Consider the following 17,889-nt stretch of genomic DNA (forward strand, 5'->3'; position numbering starts at 1 on the left):
TAACAGTCAGAATGTAAAAACGGAATGTGTGATTAAATAATCATTTATTCGTAAACGTCTATAAATTTGCTTAAGGTGCTTTATTTCCGCGATCCTCATACGATAAGAGACGGCTATTTGGATCGAAAACGTAAATTGGGCCAAAAATTTTGAAGTTATGTTATTAGCATTTCTGTTTGTATTGCCAAAAGGGTGTTGCAATTTTGCATTCATGAAGCGAACAGCTATGCTAAACTTAAGTTGCATATTTATCTTTACGTTTATTTACTCTCGAGTTAAATACACGTTTTGAAATTAAAGAAGCATTTTTTTTCATAGGACGCGTTCCGTCACTACCAAAATTTTAATAGTTAACTCAACAAACTGCATTTTTCTGAATATACCAATTTCTAGAATAGATACGTAAATTTATGAAGCCGCTTTCGTTGTTTTGTAACAATTTTTTTGTAATGATTCATAAAAATAGAATTTTCAGTAAGAACTTGACTTTCAAAAGTTCCAAATCAAAATTTAATATTCATCCCTAAAAGGAAGCGGAATATCTTGTTAAGTAATAATTATTTAGGCATCAAAGGTGAAATCGTATCATAACGTGCTTATCCCCGTAACACCGCTAAGAGAAGTCTCTTAGTCCGGAAAGCAGAAATAAAGTCAAAAATTTATAGGTTATATTATTAGAATTCTCGTTTGGTATTACCAAAACGGTGTTGCAATTTTCCATTCATATTGCGAACAGCAATGCGAAACTTAATTTGCATATTTACAAATAAGATAGTAAGAGATTAACGTCTCTGTTATTTTAATGTTAAACAGAATATCGCTTTTTTAATTAAAAATTGACTTGAATTGAAATTTTCAGCGCTGTTGCCACTTTATTGAGGCTCAAAATATTAACGAGAATGACAAATTTCTAATTTTTTACTGATAAATAGGTAACCATTGATAGCAGTATCGTAGCGTATTGAATAATTTTAAAGTTTATTTGTCTGCGTTATATGCCAGCATGAAAATGTTACTCATCGTTATTTTACTGCAAACATTTAAATCAAATTAGGGAACGACGCATCTGCATCTGATGCATCCAGCGTTGTCTCGTTGACCTTGGAAATCTGTAGCAAGTGTAATAACATTGTGCAATACTGTCTACTGCACTTGCCGCCAACCTACCAGCCTACCACCGCGTCCCGTCAGTCTCCAATTTGTAGTTGTAACGAAGAGTCGAATGTAGCCGCTGTTGTTGTTATCACGCTATTGTTGTTTATTGTGCCATCGTTGTTTATTCTGCCATCGTTGTTTATTCTGCCATCGTTGTTTATTCTGCCATCGTTGTTTATTCTGCCATCGTTGTTTATTCTGCCATCGTTGTTACGTAAAAAAAGTGAATTTTATCACAATATGTGTGACTCGGAAGCAGGAAGTTCTGGCCTAGGTCGTTCTAGAGAAAGGTAGGTGAATAATTTTTTTTATTACGCACTTCAATAACAATAATTTCTGGTGATTCTATACTTTGGCTTAAATTGTTGAACAAAACGTGTTGTGCAGATAACGCTAGGGGTGTTCCGGCCACAGTGGTTTGGTGGTCATTTTTTCACTTAGATTTTTATACATTTTAGTTGTGTATCATTAGTCCGATGTATTTGTTGAATGACGACCGCCATTAACCACACAAAGTAATTATAAAAAAAATCAAAAACTTAATTTTAACGCAAAAGTAGTCGTAGAGTCGGGTGGCGTAAAATAAGGGCCTGAATAGAGAATACTTTCATATTTAAAAGTAAATGTATTTCAGTGTGCCATCTTTTTGAATTCAGTTAGAAATACTGTTAAATTATGTGGTTGATCCATATTGGTAATCAAGAAAAAAAGCTCATTTATCAATGACCTCAGACTTGAAAAAAATTACATCTAAAACAACATTAAAGTTCCGTTATCATAAAAATTCAGATATTTATTTCTTAGCGATCTTTCTGTTAGTGTTATTAAATTGATCTTGTTTCAACGTTTTTGCCGTAGCCTGGTATTTTTTTCTTTTTCAAATTTTTAACTTACTATTGCTTTTGTTAAAGTTTAAAAACATATGCTGCCCATAAGGAATACGAAAGTTGAAAAATGTTGTAGATTGTTTTTAGTACTTGCATTTTTATGCTGCTCTTGTAGTGATACAGTTTGATTTCAATCGATAAGCTTCTACGACAAAAACAAAATTTTTCACAAAAATGGCTTTCTAAGAGTAAAACAATAAAAATGCTAATGCTAGTTTGCTAAATTTTTATAAATACATATATGTCTATGTCAGGGTTGGAAAAAATCGGATTAAAAAAAAAATCAAAAATCAATGATTAGTTTTTAAATTACATTTTTTTTGTTTTTTTTAATGTTTTTAATTTTTCTTTGATTTTTTTAGTTTTTCGGTTACCCACAGTAATTCAAACTTCAAAAGTAGTGAGACAAAAATTAAAAGTTATGTAACTAAATTTTAACTTTTAATTATTTTTATTCAGTTTTTAAAAGCTATATTTTAGTAGTTGTTGTAATTTTCATTTTCTAGGTATTTTCATACATTCACAAATGCGACTCTGCCTAGTTTGAATCGTGCCTCTATCGGCAAATGTAAACTGCAGCTGACGAAATAAATACTTTACGTTCCAAGAGTCTAATTCTATTAATTTTGGGAAAGTGTCGTAAAACCATTGTCAGTTTCTTTTATTGAAAGCTTGAAAGGGTCTGCATCCATTGTAGACGTAAACGTAAACATGCCAGATGCTTGTTTTTTGCTATTAATTTACGACACTGCCAAAGTTAGGAGAATTGGATTGTACTTGTAAATTGTAACGGATCTTTCGCCTTCGTGGTGTCCCGGAAAAATCTACGTAAATTGCGGCGGCACTCAGGTAGTACCCTTATTGAATTAAATTGCATTTAAAAGACTGTAACATGCATTATATGCTCGTAATTCAAAAAGAAAATTTAAAAAATCAAGAATGATTTAAATCAATGATTAAAAAAAAATACTTGGTTTAAATTACGATTTAAATCAAAAAGTCAGGCCAACCCTGGTCTAGGGACAATATCGAGTCTGCAACTTTCGCAAATGATAAAAACTACTTCGCGTCAGTTATACAACAGAACAATAAAATCGGAACGCCCTGCTATCAATTTGAATATATTTTAAGTCCATTGGCTTCAATTAATCAACAAATTTGTCTAATGTGTTACGCAGTTATTTAACAACACAGTAGAAAAGAGTATATGTTAATAGTGCTAGTAGTGGGAGTAGATTAGAGCTTGGGTAGTTATTAAAATCTAGTTGTATTGGCTTGCTTTCTTTCTTCTTCTAACAGACCTGAATTTTATCGCAAAAATTTCATATCATTATACAGGGTGAGTCACAAAACACGCGGTCATCGATAACTCATAAATTGTTAGAAAAAAAGTCAAGCACCAAAATTTACGATACTTTGAGGGCTGTATGCTAAAATTATTTTTATTTAACTCAGAATCTTCAGTTTATTAGGGTTGGGACACTGCTTGTTTTTTTTTTTTTTAATGAAACGCCCATATATTTCTACATTTACTAGCCATTTCCTGGTTTTTATAAGCATAATTTATCATTTAAAATCGATTGCGAGGTTGCCACGTTATTCCTTTTTTTTTAATTCTTTCGACAATGAAAGAGTTATCAAAAAAATCGCAAATTGTGTGTTACAATATTTGGCACTTTGTTGTCGTACCAATTAAATCAAATTTTAAAATACTCATTGTTTAAAAAAGTTCTGATAGTTTAATACAATTTACAAATATGGATATTTATATTTTTCCATTAGCACACAGTGTTTTATTACGATATCTTATTCTAATTTTGTGCTCATTTTTTCAATATGTCAATGTCTCTTAAAAAAGTAAAAAAAAAACATAGGAACTCTCAACTTTAAATATAGAAAATACTTAACAAATGGGGAAGAAAACAAAAAATAGAATGAGATGCGATAATAAAATACATGATGTTGTATTTGAAAAAATTGGAATATCGTTATTTGAAAATTGTAATACTTATTTTTTTGATAAACATTATGTACATGAAGATTTAATTTTATTTATACCACAACAAAGCGCGTCTTTCCACAAAATCTTGTTACACAAATTTAAAAAATAACCCTGCTGCGATTTTATTTGTGAATACTTTCATTCCCAAAAAAATTGAAGAAAATTGGAATAGCGTGCCAACGTGGCATCGGAATTTCAAAAATAAATTATCATTTCTAATAATTGATGAAACATCAAGGAACGCGCGGTAAATGACTCGCCCTGCGAAATTTGTAATATCTCATTACAAAGTATTTTGAAAAAACTACGAATAGGTAATAATAAAAAAATTAGAATACTCTGAAAGTGAGGGAAACTCTGGACATGCACATTTAGAAAAGCAGCGATATAGAACAAAAAAATAACAAAAATGATAAGTACATATCAGCATTTTTTTAATTTTGTAATTATTGGATATATTCTTCCCATTAACAGAAGATAAAAAGTACAGTAACCTATTGTTTACGTGAAATTTAGAAATAGTAAGTTCAACATGCATGTTTTGATTTCATTTTAAAATAATTCACTTACAATTTTATGTTATACAAAGTGTCAAACGATAACACAAGCTGCATTATCACGTCAAAACAAACCAACAATTATTAAGAAGTTGGGGCCATAGTTTGCTCCAATCCGAATTAAAATACGCTTTTGAGGATCTATTAACGCAGGGTCAGAAAGAGTACTAACGGCAAAATTGGCAAGGTCGATAACAGCACATTTGCGACCCCAACTTCTTAAGGATGATTTCTTGCTTGATTTGAAGTGATACAGCTTGCGTTAACGTTTGGCAATTCAAACCTGCCATCCTGTATAAAAGTAAAAAATACGCAACTCCGAAAAAAACGGTGTATATTCAAATTGTTCCCTGAAAACAGTTTTTAATTAATCTCTTTGAAGTCACAATTTTTCAACACTAGATTATATTTTGATTAAAGTGCAACACTTCAAGTCAAAGTTTCAGTATTTATTTTTGTCGTAGTTATTGTACGAAATTCTCGAAGGGGGAATGTAAAGATCCGATGTGCAATTTAAAGCATCCCTATAAGTTCTGTCGGGACTTTCAAATGGAGAGATGTCATAGAGAGTACTGTCGATACCTTCATGTGTCCTCAAAAGATGAAATCCAGTACAGAGAAACGCTATATCAAAGCGACACCATGAGGTACGAGACGTTGAGAACATTACAAATTTCGGGCATTTGTCAAGAATTTAAACAATTCGGCAACTGTAAATACGGAAGCAAATGCAAATTTACTCATAGGACAATAGAGGAACAAGAAAATGATAAGTTTATTTGTCCAGTCTGTTTCTCCGAAATAAGCATGACCTCTTGGTGCATTTTGAACCCTTGTATGCATAGTACTTGCGGAGGTTGTTTAAGAGAATTGATTGCACGTGATATGCCTCAATGCCCTGTATGCAGAGGCCAAATAGAGGAGGGAAGTTGTCCACTTTCTTTTATTGGTACTTTTTTTTTTAATTTTTCGTCTTTGACTCCAATTTAATCGATCAGCTTCAGTAGCTCATCGGTTCGATCCGCTGAAATTTTATGTGCTATATGATCTCGTTTTTAGAATTTTAACACCCACTCCCTGCAGAGAGTTCTTAATGAAGAGATGTAGAAGGGTTCAGTGCAAATACCGCCATGAATTTATTATATGTAACAAGATCCAATGTTTGGGCAGTTTAAAGTGCATCATGGTACATAATTTAACTCCGCAGGAAATAGAGCAGGTTGAAAGTGAGGAGATGCCTTTTTCACAAAATATTAATATCGAACTGCGTCGGCTAGCCTATGTTATAACAAATAGTTATAAAGCAGATATCCAGAATCATATGTGTACAAGGGAGCTCACAAGAACAGAAACTTGTATAAGAAAAACATGTGTAGTCTGTAAGCCTCAAGAAAACTATCCGTTGCCCCTCATGAGTATGTTATGACAAAATGTGTTTGACATTTTATTTTTCACTTTTTTTTATTAGGAAAAATTGTATGCCACTCCTGTAGATTGCCATTGTTGCCCAGTAAGTCTTTCTACTTAGTCACATGCGGGCATGTTATTTGTGAACAATGCTTATCTCATGCCAGAGTGGTGGTCTTAGAAGAGGACGACACAGTTTTATATTTCTGCCCTGATCCCTTGTGCGCTTCAATGACTGAAGTCAAAAGATTGCATTGGTAAGTAGTTTCGCTTTTTGCTTTCGTAGAAAATTGTTAGAAATTTAGCTTGTGATCAGTAGTGGAATCTTGGAACTTCATTTGGTACTTATAATTATGTAATTATTCGCTTCAAACAAAAATACTTAACAAGCAGGAAAAACCCGTTTTCCGGTTTCAAAATAGAAACAAAACGGGAATTTTGTTTTCTTGCTTCAAAACAAAAAAATTAAAACACGATATTTCAAAAGTTCGATACACCAATATGTGGCAAGGTGTATCTGGCTCAAAGCAAAAAATTGTCATGTTTTCGCATTTTTTCTTTTTCGTTTCGCCCAAGAAATTTTAGAACCAGTGTTTGTGTTATGGTCTTAACGAGTTCATCACTTATTTTTCAGAAAAAAAAAACGTCTTACCCATCACCTGACATATTCAGAGGGAACTCCTAAAATCTTTCAAATATGGCATAAAACACTCAAAAAAAGGATGCTGGACAATGTTATAATGAGTAGTTCAGGTAACTCATTTCTACTCTTTATAATCAATCTATTTCATGTCAATCTTCTTCTATAGATCTGAATGTTTTGAAATTGGCAAAACAACATTTAGAGGACACAGAATGTTGGCAAGTTGATTTGGTGCGACCAATAGAAGAGATCGTTTTTGAATACGTACCCTGCAGCCGATACGAGATAAGTGACAGCGACGAAGAACCTTTCCAAAGTAATGCTACCGACGAAGAATATGAGCCAACTTCTGAAGTGTCAGAAGAAAGCGATGAAAATGGCGAAACATCTGAGCACACGAAGTCTCAGTTACAGACTTGCAAGAAAAGATTGTTTGAAGGAGGTAGGTATTTCATTAAGTAATTATAATTACGAAATATTCAGGCTTTTTGTAAAAAAAATCCAAAACGTCTTTTTAATGGCCGACTTAGATTTTTTTACTCTTGTCTTAAACTCAGGTTTCTATTTTCTCGGATTCTGATCAATTTTATTAAAATGTCAATTTTTTTTCGTTAGCTTTCTTGCTAACATTTCCAAAGATGCTATAAAAATGATTAGTACCTAACTTAACATAATAAACGTAACTTACATAACACATGTAACACTAATTACCTATACATTATACATATGCTATTTCCAATATACTTTCGTGCATAAACATAAACCAATATTACACATTTTTGAAAACAAACAACTTACACACATCCATCACATATTTTTATTCGTCCATCTGAAAAATCTTTTCTTAACTCAAATGTTAAACTCCAAACCACCAATCGGGTGTTATGTAAGTTGCAAATAAGACTTTTGGCATACCAAAACTTTTTTTTTTAAATAACTAGAAAAATTTTTTCTAGCTATGCCTGATACCTAAATGTAGTATATTTTAATATACAGGGTTAGTATAAAGTCCCGGAACGGGCGAATAACTTTATTTGAAAAGTTTTTTGCTGAAATTTTTTTTGGATATATACCTACAACATTGATTGCATTGATTACAACATACAGGTTTTTTTGGCATTTTCTGATGCAGAATAAAAAACTAATTTCAGAAATTATCAACTTGTTTATTTCTAGTGAAACAACATCTGGGTGTTCCATTAAAGTTGCCATGTTTAATTATACATCCAAAGCAAATTTCAGAAAAAAAAACTTTTCAAATAACAAAGTTATTCAAACGTTTCGGGACTTTATACTAACCCTGTATAATTCTCTGGAACAACCCAATAAATAATGTATGCAATGCCATTTGAAAAGTAAGTTACTCTCATCTGTAGAGATTTTTACAACTTACGTTATACCTAATATTAGTCGTTTATAATGTTCTAATAATTTTTCAAATATTTATAGAAGGACAAAGTTCAAGTAGTTCTTCAATGCCCACTACCTCGAACCGCAATGAAGACTTTGACTTGATGTTTACGCCATTGGTTTCGCCTGTTGAAGAATCAAACTGCAGGATTTCCGCTCATTTGACCATTTATATAAAGAAATGTTTCGTTTCAATGAAGATACACACCGTTTTACATGAAGGGCATTACGTTTGTGATGCTTGCAGTGGAGATGACAATACCATCAGCGGATTTTTGTATTCTGGTTTGCCCGCGACAGACCATAAATGTATGTATAGTAACAAAAAAATGCAAATCGAAGTTTAATTTTTGTTGTAGGTAATAAACTTTCCGACAAAAACAGAACACTTGTGCTGCTGTCTAGAAATTTTGGCGAACGTGAAATCCAAGTGAAAGTTCGTTACTGTCTCCCCGTCGGAAAATTAATAGGGGAGGAACTGCCGATTGAAGAGGAACGTAAGTTCATAACACCGTTAATTATGGATTGTGGTTCTTCTGCCCTAGTAAACCCATTAACGTCAAAAACCAAAGGAAAACGCCATTGTTGTTATTTCTGTGAACAGTTTTTTGTTGAAATGTCTTCACATACATATTCTTCGAAAACACAAAGATCAGGAAGAAGTGAAAAATATTATGACTATGAAAGCTAATAGTGTGGAACGGAATGCTGCGTTACGAGAGATCAGGCGAAAGGGTGATTATAATTTTAACAAAAATGCCACCTGTGAGGAAAAAATTGCTATAAGGAGAGTAGTGACAGGACAAGCCTCCAATTTAATTACTTGCCCAAATTGTTTTGGTGAAATAATGACCAGAAACTTTGCTCGACATGAACGCAAATGTACTGGACGGCCACCAAATAGAAGAAATGTGCTTAAAGAAGCTCGCTTTAAGATTATCCAGAAGGAATTTACAGCGAATTCTTTCAGTCAGAAACTTTTTCTCGCTTTCTTAGAGCCTGTTCAAGTTGGGCTAATTCTACACGAGATATTAGAAGATAAATGTTTGAAACTTGTTGCTGAAAGATATTCCTTAATGCATCGAGGTTCATACAGCGCATTAAAGAACGATCGCCAACATTTGCGTAGAATGGCACGATTGATTTTAGATGTTAAAGACATAAACCCCTCCATTCTGGATTTTGAAGATCTGATACTCTATGGAGGTTATGATGCCTTACTAGAGGGAGTTTTCAATTTGTGTTCACTTGACAAGGAAACAGGCGAGTTTGGAAAGCCAAGTCTGGCAAAAGCTTTACGATCGAGTATTACATTTCTTTTAGACGCACTTAACGTTGATTATTTAACTCATAATCTTCCCACACAATGTGAAGAGCGTGGCCGTTTCGACAATTTCAAAACTCCATGATAAAAACTATGGAATCTATGTTGGCAGGTCAGCTGGTCGAACCAGCTTGCAAAGAAAAGCAGCCAAATTACATAATTTACCAAAGGCAAAGGACGTTAAATTATTTTCCACATTGATAGTTTCTGAAGCGGAGCAGGCGTATCAACGGTTACAGGACGGTTTCGATTTCGACACATGGCTAAAATTAGGAAAGGCTGCGTTGGCAAGAGTTATTGTGTACAATAGACGTAGAGTCAGTGAAGTTGCAAGTATGTCGTTGGAATTGTATAACAAAAAAATCGAACTTGATGATGAAATACTTCAATCCCTTCCAATGTATCAACGGGAGTTAGCGAATAAATACAAAGTTATGACTTTGATTGGAAAGCGTCTACATATATTACATGTGCTGTTGGACGAAAATCAATGCAGGTAAATGAGTACTTTGATTTTTCTACTTTTTAAAAGATTTTTGATTGTGTTGTAGGTATCTAGATATGTTTCTCCAATATCGAAAAGAAGCTGGTGTTCCCTATTCAAACAATTACCTTTTTGGTATACCTACGAGAGCGATGTTTATCGATGCTTCAGTTGTTTTAAGAGATTACTCAGAGAAATGTGGTGCTGAAGAACCGCATCTTTTACGTTCCACTTATTTAAGAAAACAAGTCGCAACCCTTTCCCAATTGTTAACAATGAATGACAATGAAATCGGTCAGATTGCAAAATTGATGGGTCATAGTCAGAAAGTCCATGAACAAGTATATCGACAAGACGAACTTTTATTTCAACTAACAGGGTGGGCAAAATTTTTGACTATCGTAGATGGAGAAGAACTCTTTTCATACAGAGGTAAAAGTCTCGACGAAATACTCACTATTGCACAAGATTTACCAGTACCTGAAGAGGATCCGGCGTTAGACGATCATATTACCTCTGAAGAATTATTAGGAGACAATCTCAGTTTGGATTCGTTTGAAACTACCTGTTCAACAGAAAGTACAATCAACAGAATGGAAACGAACCTCATGCAGGAGGTATCAACAGACACTCAAGTCTCACAATCAGGTGTGATAGAATGTTATACTACAGACAATATTACTGAAGTGCCTTCGGATCGTCGAAAGTGTGACAAAGTTACACATACTACACAAGAAGCGCTTTCTGAAAAAGTAGGGGGTACGTATGCTGAAAAGTCTAGAAAATTGTATATCATTGCTGATATTTTTTATAGCGAGAGCCAGTACTGAAGACCGGAGGATTGAAACACCAAAGAAAAAAATATCGAGTCACAGGGGAACTTTGAACACGAAGTCACCAAAATCGCAGAAATCACCAAGAAAAACGACAATCGCGGAGATAAAGCAGAAATTGCAAATAACTCCTGTAAAGAGAAGAGGAAAGAAACCATTCACCTCAGAGCAAATGTCTTTAATGCAGAGACATTTTTCGCAATACATATCCAGGGGTCATTTGGCACCACCGAAGCTGTGTGCAGAATTTGTTGAAACGAACCAGCTCTTCTCTGATCGCAGTGGTCGAGACGTGTACAACTGGATCCAGTATCAGAGAACTAAGCGAAGATGAAACTAGTGGATCAGCTGTCTCTTTTGTTTTTTTTTTTGTTTTGTTTACAAGTTGTGATAATTTTTGATATTTTTGTAATTTTAAACACTGACTTTACATGTTAATATTGTATTAAATTTTATAATATAATAAAAAATGTCTTAAATTCACAGCTCGTATTTTTAACTCGAGAGTAAACACAAACGTGCAAGTAATTGCTTTCTGCAAACAGGAATGCAGAATTGCAAAACCGTTGAATTCGAGACTAAATAAACGAAAATATAAAACTTAAGATTTGCATTGCTGTTCTCAAGATGAAAGCTTAATTGTAAAGCCGCTGTGTTCTGTTGTAAGTGTTGCAAATCATTGCGAATGTAGTATGCAACCAACCTTGCTCAATTTTTCGTTTAATTACATGAAAACATATCAATTTCCGAATTTTAAATCAAATAGATTTATTCAAGCTTTCATGTTTACAATATTTTGTATAAATGTTAATTATAATATGATGGTGGAGTTGTCAATGTCCAAGTAGACATCCTGGTAAATTTTTCAACACAGTCAGGATAACACATAAACGTTCCACGGGGCTAGAGAATATTCGGGCCTAAGAGACTAGCTGAGACACACACAAATTGTGTTATGCCATTTCTGACTTACCAACTTCATCGCCATCTGAATATGAGTAGAATCACTATAAAGCCATTAAACTCTTAGGCCGGTGTACCCCCTTCGCCTGCTAAGATGTGTAATAATGGCACGGGCCTAGAGCGTTGTATATCGTCATGGCTATTATTAATATTATTAATATTATTATTAGTATACTGCCCCTACAGACGAATTCAATTACAGGGACAGAAATATTTGCACTACGTATAGTTGTCACAAAAATTAGATATTTCGCCTTAATATGGTCATCTTAATGTCACGATTGCTGCAGTTAAACAAATCTATATTATTTTGATATAAGTTGTAATTACGACACATGGTGAAAATAGGAGAGAACTTTTGTAAATTAATACGCGCAGTTGGGAAATAGAAGGTATCATTATTTCTAATATGTAATCTTGGCACATGGAAGTCGAGTTCTGCCAATAAACTACTACAGTCAATCGAACCAGTAACTAATTTGTGTAGAAATATTAGTGATGAAGCAACTCTCCTTTGCTCCTGACTTTCTACGTTAAACATATCAAGCAGTGTTTCATGAGGGTAACCTCTGTTAGGATAATGACCAAAGCTCAAGAAAAACAAAAATTTCAGAAATCGTCTCTGGATCTTTTCCAGAGCCACCGTATGGATGTTATAGCCAGGCGACCATATTATGCTTGCAAATTCTAACTTTGATCGAACAAATGAAAAATATAGAGGCTTGATTGTTTCATTGTCTACAATTCCGTATAATAAACCCCAGATTTTTTAGTGCACTTGACATTATTTGCTCATAGTGGTAAATAAACGTCATTTTAACGTCGAATGTTACTCCAAGATCTCTAATAACATTTTTTCTGCAAACCTGGACATTATCAATACCATAGTCGAAAATTAAAACTTTTGATTTTAGTGAAAAAGTAACTACATTACATTTAGCAGAGTTAATTGAGAGGCCACATTGTTTACTTCTGTCACAAACTAACTGTAGATCGGCTTGCAATTTTAACTGATCTTCCCTGCTATTAATTTTTCTAAATAATTTCATGTCGTCCGCATACAATAATGCCGGTGAAGTTAAATTATCTGTAATATCATTTACAAAAAGATTGAAGAATAAGAGGCCCAAGAACAGATCCTTGTGGTACGCCGGACGTAACGTTAATTTCTGCTGATTCATAATCACTACACATAACACGTTGTTTTCTTCCCGTTAGATAAGTAGCAAAAAATATTATTAAGTTGTCAGAAAAACCAAAAGAGCTTAATTTGTCAAGTAATTTATAGTGGTCCAGTCTGTCGAACGCCTTCGAGAAATCTATGTAAATAGTGTCCACTTGGGTTCCTGCGTCAATATTTTCTGTCACGAATTGTGTGAACATACATAAGTTAGTTTCAACAGAACGGCCCTTGACAAAACCATGCTGAAGTGGAGAAATATAGGAATTAACATGGTTCATAATGACTGTGTGCAACAAGATCTCAAAAACTTTAGAAAAATTACTAAGCAAATTAATTGGTCGATAGTTCTCAATATGCTTTCTGTCACTTTTCTTAAAAATTGGACATATAATGGAGTCTTTCCAGAGAGTAGGGTATTTACAAACCGTAAGTGATAAATTGAATATTAGAGACAGAGGATGGGCAAAAATACTTGCGCAATCACGCAAAATAAAAGCGGGGATTCGATCCGGACCTGAAGTGAATTTAATTTTAATTTTACGTAATGCTTTATAAACTTCATCTTCGCTAAAGTGATTTGTATTAAGAATATTAGGGGTAATAATTTTTGACTGTGTTTTCATATTATTAAAATCAGATTCAATATATGATTCCTGAAAGAACGATGCCAACGTGTTCACAATAGGTTTAGCACCCAATAGCTCTGTATTTTGATATGTCATAATTTTTGGAAAATAGTTCTCTTGTCTTATACTCTGTATAAACGACCAGAAATGAGATGGATCAGTTTTTATTTTATTTTCGATGTTATGTATATAGTCTCTATGAGATTTACAGATTTCATTTTTTATTTAAAGTCTTAAGGTTTTGAATTCATTGTAAGCATTTTGATCTCTGTGATGCTTATACTTTTTCCACAACTTAAACTTTTTTTTTATGTTACTAATAATTGTATGACTATACCATGGAGGAAATTTCTTTTGTTTAAATCGATTAGTTAAAGGTACTGAAACTTGGAGAATACTATTCAGTTTGGTATAGAATTGCTCATATGCAATGTCAACATCCCGACAGTTTTCTAAAAAAGACCAGTTAATTTTGGATAAATCGTTATATAGAATTCTAAAGTCTGCCTTGCGGAAATTATATGTTTTGAATTCAGAATTTCTTATACATTTTTGTTTATTATTAGAAGACTTTTGTTTAATAGGAATTGTGATTTCTAAGCTGGGATGGTGTGAATCTTCTTTAAGTAATACATCATGTGCCTTATCCAGGTCACTGTGTATCTGGTCTGACAGGACTAAATCCAGTAATCTATTATTAAAATTTAGTATTTAATTGTATCGAACAAAGTTTGAAATTTGCATAAAGTTAACTAAGGCTTCTATCGGTAGCTTGAGAATTATTCAAATAATTTGTGTAGGTTGGGATGTTAAAATCACCTACAATTAGAATATTGCCACCTAGACTGAGGCAAAGAGAACTGAGAAGTTCGAAAAAATTATCTACATCGTTAGGAGTTGTATGAGGCGGGATATATATTAAAATTATGTAAAAGATAGAATGATCAATTGTGATTTTTACTACCAAAACATCAATTGTGGATACTGAATTAAAGTCTATACCTTGTGTGGTGACAAGACATGAAGGAAATGAACTGGAAACTGCGAGCAACACTCCTCCACCTCTCGAGCAATCGGTTGTGAACTTTCTATCTGCTCGATATATAACATAGTTATCATTAGAAATTTCTGAATTACTAACTGTATCATTTAAAAATGTTTCTGTCAACGCTATTATATTATAATTTGAGTCTAAAATTGAGTTATAAAGTTCCGCTAATTTTGTGTTTAAGCCTCGGACATTTTGATAATAGATGTTAATATTAAAAGTGAACAAATCGTGTTTGAGTTTGTTTACAGTCTGTTGGTATGTATGACAGTTATTATAGTCCCAGGCTGCATGATTTTCGTCGATAATGAGATCTCCATTTTTTGTTTTAAAGTTGATGCAGTTTATACATTTCAAATTTTCAGCAGAACAGTCACCAACTACATGCTCATTTGCACAACGTGGACAACAGATTTTGTTTTTACAATTCGTTGATGAGTGGTTATATCTAGAGACCCTAGATATACTTTGGAAAAGAGTTGTGACACGAAACGTCAAAATTAATGGTAAATTTTATTTTACTATGCTGGCTACGGATGCCTTTTTTGAGTCATGTTTTGACAGTTTGTAATTTAGTACATAGACGTGGAAGAGAATAGTCATCGTCTGTTGTGTACGAAACTGTAGAAATACAGAAGCAAATGGTTTCTCATTGTTTAAAGGCCCCGAAAACAAGATATTACTTAACAAATGGAAAGAAGAGAGATGCAATATCCATCTTGAAAAATTGGCAAAAGTGCTTACATTTGCGAGGTTGTTGTCCGAAATTGTATTTTCCATCTAATCCTTGGTCAACAGGTTCACTTCAAAAAAGAGAATTTTATATTTCAAGTGAATGCAAAATATGTGAGAACGCAATTCCAACAATTTATAATGTGGCTGAATTTACGTCACAATGACCGGTTCTTGGCAAAAAAAAAATGTTATTGATGAAGTTCAGCCGACTATTTTCGAAAAAACAACTTCATCAAAAAACTGCAAATGAAAAAAAGTTACAAGAAAAAATAACGCGGGGTGCTGAAAAAGAAATTTATGTTTTGAAAGCAAAAATTTCAAGTTTCGAAGGGCAAGTAATAAATTACAAAAATAAGGACGATGCATAAAACAGAACTATAAAAGGGATTCTCAACGAAAAGCAAATTCAGAATTGAAGTGTGAAATGTAAACTACCAAAACGCTGAAACAATAAAACAATAGAAGAAGCCATTAAAACAAAAATTTGTCTGTGGAACATCAGGACATAACTATATCTTTTGAATATAAATTTTCCGTTACCTTCAAAGTGGAACCCTATGCCGTAAAATTCAGTACATACCGTTTTTACCAGGAATTTTACATGAAATTTTTACCTATTTAACAATCAAAATTCAAAATTTTAACGATTAGGAAAGAGATTATTGTTTATTTTTAGGCGAAGCAGCAATCAATCCAGGTAAAGAATACTGTCGACGTTCCTCATTACTTTTGGGAAACAACATTTTAACAAATTTAAATCAAGTCGCTACCTATGTTTTGTTCTTTATGTTAGGAGGTGTAAGCTTACGATGGAAGCAAATCGTAGGTTATCATTTTACTGGGAATTCCACACACGGAGACACATTATCTAGAATTGCAAAAGAAATTAAAATCAAAAGTTTGTACTTTTGATTTAAATTTTTGTAGTTTTTGTAAACGCAGTTCCAAAATTCAATATTTAACCCAAATAACAAAAGTAGGAATGTTGATTTTGCTGCTAACGCTCCACCTTCATCTAAAAATGTTCAATCCAACCTCATGTATTCTTCGGCAATTTAATTAATTGTTTGTGGAACATTTCTTAATTATTTCGAGTTACAGAAATTCGATGACCATGCTTGTTTTTGTATTTTTTTTTTTCATTGTTATTTTAATTAAAAGATGTAACAAATTTTAACTTGTAAGTTATATTTAATATAGAGGCACATGAATCTATATATTTCTACTGAGATTATTCTACATATCAGAGCAAATATTCATGATGGAAATGTGAGGACGTTGTAGAAACACTGTTTATCATAGAGTAGTAGATAGAGAACCTACTAAACATGCTTCAAATTTCTTACCACGGTGCCGTTCGTTAAATTACAAAATGTTGTTTTGACCAGCAGAAGCAAAACGATTAGATACTGACAATGTGATACACTCTCCAAATCTTAGCTAGGAACACCGATAGTACCTAAGTACAGAATGGTGTTTAAACTTAACTGCAAATTGTGATATAGGTAATCTTATAAAGTGTAAATCAGTATGATTAGGTATTCCGTATTTTTCTGTTTTACCAGCGATGCCGGTTGCAAATTGTAAGAAGTACTTAACCGCATAACACTTCTTCTTAAATATAAGGTACTGTCAGTGTCAGTACTGTTAACAAAATTTCAAAGAAACTATTTGGAGCACTACGCCACTGCTTGAAAATGTAACTTAACCTATAAATTTCTTTTGAAGTTTTTGAAACTAAATCACTAAATTAGATAAAGACAGCAATCACTATAGCCATTTCATAACTGACCGTAATGTAATAAAGATAGAGACAGAAAATGTCCGTGTCACAACTCTTTTCCAAAGTATAACTAGGGTCTCTAGTTATATCCATTGCATCTGAAACACCGTGTTATTTCGATAGCACTATAAATTGAACAGGTATCAAGACCTACTAAACAATGTCCAACAGCAACAGCCTTTTTATAAGTAGACATGTCAAAAGAAAACGCGAATTTACTACTGATATGAGTAAGTATCGTGATTTTTAAATTTAATAATAAATTTGTACTTATCTTATGTTTGCACACAATAACTGGAAACACAACCGTACTACACCGTGTCTCGAAACCTTATGAATTTAAGACACTAATTATATGATGAATTATCATAATGACACCGTAGATCCAGAGATATGTTTGAAGATGTGTATGATGACGAGGAAGAACTTATCACTTATGGGGTATTTGCAAATAATCGTTTGCCATTCCGCGTAAGTAGACCTGCCTCTATCATAGTCAACGACGATCCGGATTACATGAAAGGTAGTCACTGGACCGCTATCTACGTAGACGAAAACGGACTTGGTTATTTTTTTGATAGTTTTGGAAGACCGCCTGACAAGAACGTGGAAAAGTTGCTCAGAGTAAATTATCGTTATTGGAAATTTAACACCAGGCACATACAGCATCTTTCGTCTGATGTGGTCGGAAAGTATTGCGTTCTATTTCTTTTAATTATGCACTTAATAATGGTGTAGATATGTTTTTTAAAATGTTTACTGATAATACTAAACAATATGATGACATTTGTAAGAAAAACTTGAATAAATACATTTCAAAATAAATATTTATTTATTTGAACAAAATTT

General features: G+C 33.1%; 2 protein-coding genes and 1 long non-coding RNA gene across 6 annotated transcripts; 2 read left to right on the forward strand and 1 right to left on the reverse strand.

Annotated features, from left to right (window-relative positions):
• Nucleotides 1–1,149: 1,149 nt before the first annotated feature.
• LOC135126605 (uncharacterized) lies at nucleotides 1,150–9,448 on the forward strand. 3 transcript variants are annotated; one of them, XM_064052629.1, is made up of 8 exons: nucleotides 1,150–1,445; nucleotides 5,066–5,550; nucleotides 5,661–6,016; nucleotides 6,070–6,265; nucleotides 6,643–6,761; nucleotides 6,818–7,093; nucleotides 8,101–8,370; nucleotides 8,421–9,448. In XM_064052629.1, the coding sequence occupies exons 5-8, from the start codon at nucleotides 6,731–6,733 to the stop codon at nucleotides 8,750–8,752; spliced, it is 909 nt and encodes a 302-aa protein (XP_063908699.1). In that variant the 5' UTR covers nucleotides 1,150–1,445; nucleotides 5,066–5,550; nucleotides 5,661–6,016; nucleotides 6,070–6,265; nucleotides 6,643–6,730; the 3' UTR covers nucleotides 8,753–9,448. The 3 variants fall into 3 exon arrangements, with proteins under 3 accessions (XP_063908699.1, XP_063908701.1, XP_063908700.1); XM_064052631.1 differs by lacking the exon at nucleotides 5,066–5,550; XM_064052630.1 differs by lacking the exon at nucleotides 1,150–1,445 and having other exon boundaries at nucleotides 4,536–6,016.
• Nucleotides 9,449–9,546: 98 nt separating this feature from the next.
• On the forward strand, nucleotides 9,547–11,185 carry LOC135126604 (uncharacterized). 2 transcript variants are annotated; one of them, XM_064052627.1, is made up of 3 exons: nucleotides 9,547–9,881; nucleotides 9,937–10,628; nucleotides 10,684–11,185. In XM_064052627.1, the coding sequence occupies exons 1-3, from the start codon at nucleotides 9,721–9,723 to the stop codon at nucleotides 11,034–11,036; spliced, it is 1,206 nt and encodes a 401-aa protein (XP_063908697.1). In that variant the 5' UTR covers nucleotides 9,547–9,720; the 3' UTR covers nucleotides 11,037–11,185. The 2 variants fall into 2 exon arrangements, with proteins under 2 accessions (XP_063908697.1, XP_063908698.1); XM_064052628.1 differs by having other exon boundaries at nucleotides 9,805–9,881; nucleotides 9,918–10,628.
• Nucleotides 11,186–11,445: 260 nt separating this feature from the next.
• LOC135126606 (uncharacterized) lies at nucleotides 11,446–11,807 on the reverse strand. Its single transcript, XR_010280081.1, has 2 exons — nucleotides 11,676–11,807; nucleotides 11,446–11,622 (listed from the first exon to the last, which is right to left on the reverse strand). It is a non-coding gene; the product is annotated as an uncharacterized LOC135126606 (long non-coding RNA).
• Nucleotides 11,808–17,889: the final 6,082 nt, after the last annotated feature.

Source organism: Zophobas morio, unplaced genomic scaffold, assembly GCF_036711695.1.
Source record: "Zophobas morio isolate AGI-343-1 ecotype UQ-CSIRO unplaced genomic scaffold, CSIRO_AGI_Zmor_V1 ptg000011l, whole genome shotgun sequence".
NCBI lineage: Eukaryota > Metazoa > Arthropoda > Insecta > Coleoptera > Tenebrionidae > Zophobas > Zophobas morio.